The sequence below is a fragment of the Phasianus colchicus genome, chromosome 8 (assembly GCF_987193195.1).
Source record: "Phasianus colchicus chromosome 8, bPhaCol1.hap1.1, whole genome shotgun sequence".
NCBI classification, from domain to species: domain Eukaryota; kingdom Metazoa; phylum Chordata; class Aves; order Galliformes; family Phasianidae; genus Phasianus; species Phasianus colchicus.
The window spans coordinates 22,517,787-22,524,457 of record NC_143443.1 but is presented as its reverse complement, the minus strand read 5'-3'; the positions used below and the strand labels follow the sequence as shown (position 1 = coordinate 22,524,457).

General features: G+C 54.1%; 1 protein-coding gene across 2 annotated transcripts; it reads right to left on the bottom strand.

The window, feature by feature from the left end:
• Positions 1-6,609, bottom strand: CPN1 (carboxypeptidase N subunit 1). Of its 2 annotated transcripts, none has more exons than XM_031597697.2 (9): positions 6,205-6,609; positions 4,133-4,329; positions 3,839-3,994; positions 3,569-3,751; positions 2,917-3,028; positions 2,640-2,779; positions 2,328-2,427; positions 1,427-1,545; positions 1-271 (listed from the first exon to the last, which is right to left on the bottom strand). In XM_031597697.2, the coding sequence occupies exons 1-9, from the start codon at positions 6,425-6,427 to the stop codon at positions 140-142; spliced, it is 1,362 nt and encodes a 453-aa protein (XP_031453557.2). In that variant the 5' UTR covers positions 6,428-6,609; the 3' UTR covers positions 1-139. The 2 variants fall into 2 exon arrangements, with proteins under 2 accessions (XP_031453557.2, XP_090001421.1); XM_090145295.1 differs by lacking the exon at positions 6,205-6,609 and adding an exon at positions 4,930-5,033.
• Between the last annotated feature and the right edge of the window lie 62 nt (positions 6,610-6,671).

Here is a 6,671-nt window from a genome sequence, read left to right as displayed (position 1 = left end):
TTAAATAATTTCATATTTAATAACCTAATAACTTGGGCTAGTTTAATGCTGGACTGATGGAAAGTTCACTGGCTGGAGTCTTCATCCAGGCCCTGTACAATGGCTTCCCTCCCTCTGCTCTCAGACAAATGTGTCATCCTCATCTCTGGGTCCCTCGGCGCACAGCTCTGGGCACTACCTTCTTCTGAAGGGTTTTGTTGTTTGTGCGTGTGCCTGAGGCTTTCCGCTCTGGGGCCTTTTTTACCACATCTTGTTTGAGCTGGAAATGCACCTGTAGAAAGGATAACACCACCCATGTAACAGTGCTGGCCCTGCAGGACCTGCACCTGCTGATGTCTTCCAATCTAGCTCTTGGCCAAGACACACATTGCTCAACTGGGGGCTCAATCAGTGTTGGGATACAATGGGAAATTGGTGCTATGAAAGGCAAGTGGTTGAGTGAGGCTTGTTCTTCATCTTTTCTCACCAGAGAGCGGAAAAATGCACTGCTTTGCATCTCTGTGAGTGTTTAGTACACAAAACAGCTTAGGACAAAACAGACCTTTTCAACTGCATCCCATTAGCTGAATCCTGCTTAATCAATCTTTCAGTAATGACTGTTTCTGGTAGCTCCAGGCAAAAAGAAAATCCAAGAGAGAAACTTCCATCCAATCAAAAAAGGATCAAACAAATGGCTGTGGGGTAGGGCTGGAACAAGGCAAACAAATCCCTTCATGGTAGGGAAGGGGCGGAGGTAAATGGGGACAGGTGGGCTGCAAAGTCAGACCACCAGGGAACAAAGCAGGTAATGTTGGGAAAGGAAAACCTGTTACAAAGGAGAACCAAAGAGCAGGGTGCTTAACCCAGCAAAACAAAGACCAGGACTGGGCTTGTCAGCTCTCTATAAATACATAGAGAAATAAATACCCGGGAAGAAGAGGAGCTATTTAAAGCACACTGTTGGCATGAGAACAAATAGGGATAAACTGACCATAAATAAATTTAGGCTGAAAATTAGAAGGTTTCTAATGCTGAGAAAAGAGCAGCACTGGAAGGACCTCAGAGGCTGGACAGGGTGGGATGAAGAGACAGAGAAAGGGGAGACCACTGCAGTGTAATTAAGGCAGAGCCTGACCAGTGCATGCACAGAGCACCAGACATTCCGGGATGCTGCAGCTGGGGGGCTCTCACCCATCCTCAGCAGAACCTGTGTCTGAGGCCCCATTCTGTTCCCAAGGCAAGGGTTCACCACCCACTGTTTTTATAACTTATTTCGGGTTGCACAGGCTGCTCTCAGGAGGGCCCTGTTGGAGAGCAGCCCCAGCTGGGCAGATGACATGGGAGCCAGTACAACAGCTCAGTGCAGCTGAGGCTGCTTGGTGAGGAAACAGGGGCACATGGCATTGCCTTCACCCTGGGAGCTGCTGGAGTCCTGTGTTTGACTCACCAGTGAAGGTGCAGCTGGGCCCACGGTAGCTGTCACCGTTTGAGGCTGGTAGCCCTCCGCTGAGGCTGTGATGGTGTAAGTGCCGGGCAGCAGCAGCCGGAAATAATCCCCCATCTCGCCTGGAACATAAGGTGAGAAGAAAAAGCTCTCAGGATGTGGAGAAATTCCAGCAGCACTCCCTCAGTGCCCATCCTTGAGGATGTGTGTCCTCCAAACCCCCAGCATTTTTTAGCCTTCTTTCTCAATCTGCTGGCAACGTGAGGCCAGATTTCTGCTGGCAGCCTGCAGGTGATGTCTCCCTAGAGCCATGCAGCAGAGGTCAGCCCACAATAAACACCAAATAACAGTGCATGACAGCATTGGCTGCACTGCTCTCGGCAGGGAGATGCAGATCTCACAGATCTCAGTATTGCTGGTCAGACAGGAGTAGGCCTAGGGGCATCCATGGCTCCAGTCTGACTCCTTGTGCAGAACACAACCCTTATTTCCCATCACATATAATTTGGCTGCATTTGGGTTACCAGCAGCTTTAATCTCCCATCAGATTGGCTGCTCCTCTGCTTGATTCTTTCCATGTAAGGAACCCCTGGGAGCACTTTGTGGTGCTTAGGGATGGGAGCTGACAACAGCGGGGAGCAGCATGTTATGGATCACTGAGAGAATCTGAGTATATGCCCATCTAGGGAACTGCATGTGCACTGCAAATCTGAGTCACGACTACAAGCAGTCTGTGTCATTTTGGCTGAGGTGGGCTCAGCCCGGTGGGGAGGAGGTGGAGGGGAACCTGCAGGAGAGCTGCAAGGATGACAGAGCCAAACTTCTGATACGAACGGGCAGGTTCACAGAGGGCAGCTTGGGAGCTGCAGGGCACAGCAGCACCATATGAGGACTGGAGACCCACCAGAGGTGACGTCATGACTGATTCCCTGGACAGAAATCACTGCTCCTGAAATGCCATTGTTGTTCTCGTCAGTAACCATCCCTTTGATGCCCTGGTGAATCTGTAGGGAGGGAGACAGTGCTGGGTCAGTGCCCCTCTGATGCTCAGGAGGGCACTTCTGGGTGCTGGAGGAGGGCAGAGCTCTGCGAATGGCTCCACTTTTCCCCTTCCCTGGCTGTGCTGGCTTTCCCCACTCCAGCGCTCCCAGTGCCTGCTGCTCCCCTGCCATCTGAACTGCAGGAGAGGGGTGCAGGTCCCAGATCATCTCCTCACCTCTTCAATGAAGGCAACAAGAGCCTCCCGGTTGGCCATCCACTGCCTCTCCAGGTCCTCCTTGGGGGGGAATTTATTGCAGCTCAGCTCCAGGGTGATCTCAAAACAGTTGGTGTAGAGGTAATTGAAATCTTGCATGCCTGGAAGAGGAGAGCCGGTGGCCAGTGGAATGCAGTGTTCATCCCCATGTCCCAGCCCTTCTACCAGAATTGCCCCTCTCTCCTTTACAGCCCTAGGATGTCTTGCCAGCACTGCACCCCGCTACTGCCTGCCCTACCTTTGCTGAGCGAGTACCAGGACGCCCCGTTGGTGATGCCATCGACGAAGTAGTCCCCACAGTTCCAGCCGCGGTGCATCCAGCCATGGGCATACGAGTATGTCTTGGCTAGCTGAAAAAGAGTGGCCAGGAGAAAGTGTATCAGGAAAGTTTGGGCAACTTGTGTTTCTGGCATCCTTTATGTCCTTCTCAAAGATTGCTGTTTATTTTTAGATATGAAGGCAGGGTTCAAATTCGGACAGTGGATCCAAAGCCTCTCCTCAAAGACAGTTTGAACAGCAACTGCTGTTTGAGTCTCCTAATGCACACTCTATACGTGATGGTATGGTTCAGATGCTGGCACAACCTCGTTCTGCCAGCAGCCCTGTTATTTCATTGCATTTCTGACTTTGGAGGCTGTGTGTGGATTGCTCGCCTCCTCCCCAGGCTGCAGCCCTGCTCCCATCATGTCCTGGCGAGCCCTGTACTTCCCAGGAGGGCTGAGCTCCAGCTCACGCTTATTTTTCTCATTAGCTGTTCTAACGCCTATTCTTGTGCTGGGTTTCTGTGTTTCCTAATGGAAGACTGAAGGCAGAGTTTTCTGGGACATTCAAACAATGGAGAAAAACCACAGGCACAACCAGTGCTGTTGGGACCAGCATCCTGTCCTTACCTTCTGAAACAACTTATCGTCAGGGGTGGGTGTGTTGGCCGTGCGCCGGTGGCTCCGGAACCGCTGGTCTTGAGACTTATCATAGGGATAGTTGGCCACCACTGCGCCGCCGTGCAGGTTGGCCGACAGCACAAAGTTGTAGCTGCCAATCCACTGGATCACGGCCAATGTCTCGGGTTCCACCTGGGAAGAGCAGAAGGGAAGAGCTGTGATGAGCATGTCAGTGCTGTAGGAGGATGCCGCAGTACTTGCAGTGTTGCAGGCTGATACCTGGCTCTTCCAGTTGTCGGGCAGTGGGATGTGGTGGTTGGGCCCGCTGATTTCCCCACTATAGTACATAAACGTGTTGAGGTCAGGGAAGTTGCGGTTCAAGTCCACACCATTGGCATTGTTTCTCCCCGTCAAGTACCCAATGCCATCTGGGCCCTGTGGGGCAAAGGGCATTGTAGGGGTGAGAATAGAGTGGGGCAGCACTGCCACAGCAAAGCAGACCCGCAGAAGCCCCCCATTTCGTAGGGTTTTTCTGCCCCTACCATCTGGAAGCAGCGCTCGCTTGCCTGGTACCTGGTTGGCAGCCACTTCGTACCCATCGGGGTTCATGGAAGGCATGATGTGGATGCGCGTGTCGTGCAGCAGTCGGGTGACCCGCTCACTGCCCCGCCGGTACTCCTCACATAGGAACTCTGAGAGCTGCAGCAGCAGTTCACGGCCCAGCACCTCATTCCCGTGCATGTTCCCCACGTACTTGAATTCCGGCTCCACTGGAGAGAGCAACACAGCAGTAGCACCATCAGATGGGGCTGGGGAGCCCCTTCACACTGCAGGGAGCCCAGGGGTCCCCCAGTGAATGGCATAAGATGGCCTCTTCCCTTGGAAAATGCAGAATTTAGTGAGGATGGCTGAATGATCCTCATGTGGGCTGCTCTCTGTTTTGCCATAGCCCAGGTTCACCACTGGGCTGCTACTTGCCTCTGCAGTGAGCATGCAACCAGTGTTGGCAGAGTGAGAGATACTGGGAGAATTCACTTAAAAAAGAAGTCCAACTTTCACGTGAACAGTACAGACAAAACAGGGCATTGGCAGGGGATCTTGTTGCACTGAGCTTTCAGCCACCAGCAGTGATTTCTGGGGTCTGTGACAATGTGGGAAAAAAAGTCACCTGCTCACTGGGTGCCTCCTGCTTCCAGACCCCAACAGTGCTTCAAGAACCCAGCCATGCTTGGAGAACTCTACATCTTCCCAACCCAACCACACTGCCAAAACCTAACAGTGCCTTCAGAACCCAACCACATTGCCAGATCCCAACTGTGCTCCAGAGCCCAATAATGCCTCCAAAACCCAACCAGCCTTCTAGAACCAACCATGCCTCCAGACCCCTACAATGCCTCCAGACCGCAATGATGCCTCCAAAATCCAACCATGCCTTCAGAACCCAACCATGCCTCCAGACCCCTACAATGCCTTCAGAACCCAACCATGATTCCAGAACACAACTTTGCTTCCAGAACCCAACAGTGCTTTCTGAACCCAGCAGTACTTTCAGAAATCTCAGTGCCTCCAGACGTGCTGAAGACAGATGCTAAAACAATCCTAGTTTTGGCACAAGGTGTTGCTTTTCCATATTTGTTGCCAGTGACCTTTGGACTGCCATGCCTCAGCGAAGGACATTACGGGTGGGCGATATGTGTTGACCTGGTTAGGTTTCAGGAGACTTGAGAACTGACTTAATTAGGTAATCCAGTTATTAAATCTATAAAAACATCTTGAGGTTATGTGCTGCCTTCATTTAAAAAAAGGTCTCAGCAGGGATTCCTCATCTGCCTTGAGTCTGAAGCAGGACTTGTCGGCCTTTCTTGATACACAGACCTCTAAGCATTATCCACACAGACACAGAAGCCTGAATTACTGCATATTAGCCAGCTGACTTAAAGTTTTCCTTTTCACAGTTACTTTCCATGGGCTTCAAAGGAGCCTGCAAAGTCTGAAAGACACTATACATGTGGAAGTACCCAGAAGCAGGGCCACAAGTCCATGCTGCTCTGAGAACTAGGTGCAGGTCGAGCTGAGCCTCTGCCTGGTGCCCTCCCGCAGCCCTCCCAGCTGCAATCCTATGGCTCTGCCAAAGCAAAGCCCAGCGGAGCATTATCAGAACTCTGGCAAAGGGACCACGCTGCCTGGATGCGTGAGCCCCCGCGCTGATGAGCAAGCAAAGGTTTGAGAAGACAAAAGATACTGCAAGAGGCAGGTAGAATCTTGCCCAGATCTCCGTGTGCTCCTGCTAAGGTGCAGCGGGGCCACTCGGCACCGGGTGCGTGCCCGGAGATCTGCGGGGGCCCAGCACCACCCCGTGCAGCCTGGACAAGGAAGGACTGCACTCCTCCCTCCCACCTCTGCCCGGTTTGGGGGCAGAACGGGGCAGGTGGGTGCTGGGACGAGCTCTCCTGCGTCATCCTGCACTTATAAACAGAACTGCGGCCAAAGTACGCGCCGGGGCCGCGTGTCCAAAGGCAGAGCTCCGGCACCGGGAGTCCCATCCCGACAGAGAGGCGGCTCCTGGCCGCGACTCGTGGTGCCGCGTGGCAGCGTTTAGCGCTGTCGGGGCCGCCCCGTCCCGGTCGCCGCGTCCCCGTACTTACGGGGTTCGTGAATGCCGGGGTAGTCGCTGAACTCCAGCACGTAGAGGTGGCGGCCCTCGACGCTGCGTCCGATGCTGTAGATGCGGGTGACGTACGGACACTCGCTCTGCACGCGAAACAGAGCCCGCACCATCTCCTCGTAGCGGTGGTGCAGGAAGCTGACGGCAGCCGCCACCTCGAGCAGGAGCAGGGTCCCGGCGAGCGGCCGCAGCCACCCCGCCATCGGCCCCCGGCTCCCTCCTCCCCGCCCGGAGCTAAAGTGCAAACTGGAACCAGCTCTTTCCAGTTCCCCCGCCAAGTGCCAGCCCCCTGCACCTGCGGGCGGGGGGCGGCGGGAGCGGGGGCAGGGATGCTTCTCCCGGCCGCCTGCTGCCGGCCCACTCTCCGCCGTCGGGGAAGCGGAGTGCGGCTCACTCATTAACCGGACGGCAAACAGGACCTCGCGCCCCAGGAGGCGGTAGCGCAGG

Bases quoted from the DNA above. Each gene is read 5' to 3' on its own strand.
- CPN1 (XM_031597697.2), bottom strand. From the start codon at position 6,427: ATGGCGGGGTGGCTGCGGCCGCTCGCCGGGACCCTGCTCCTGCTCGAG. The intron at 2,780-2,916 runs GTAGGGCAGGCA...CTCCTCTTCCAG, and splicing joins CTGGTACTCGCTCAGCAAAG to GCATGCAAGATTTCAATTAC. The intron at 1,546-2,327 runs GTGGGTCTCCAG...CTTATGTTCCAG, and splicing joins CAGTCATGACGTCACCTCTG to GCGAGATGGGGGATTATTTC.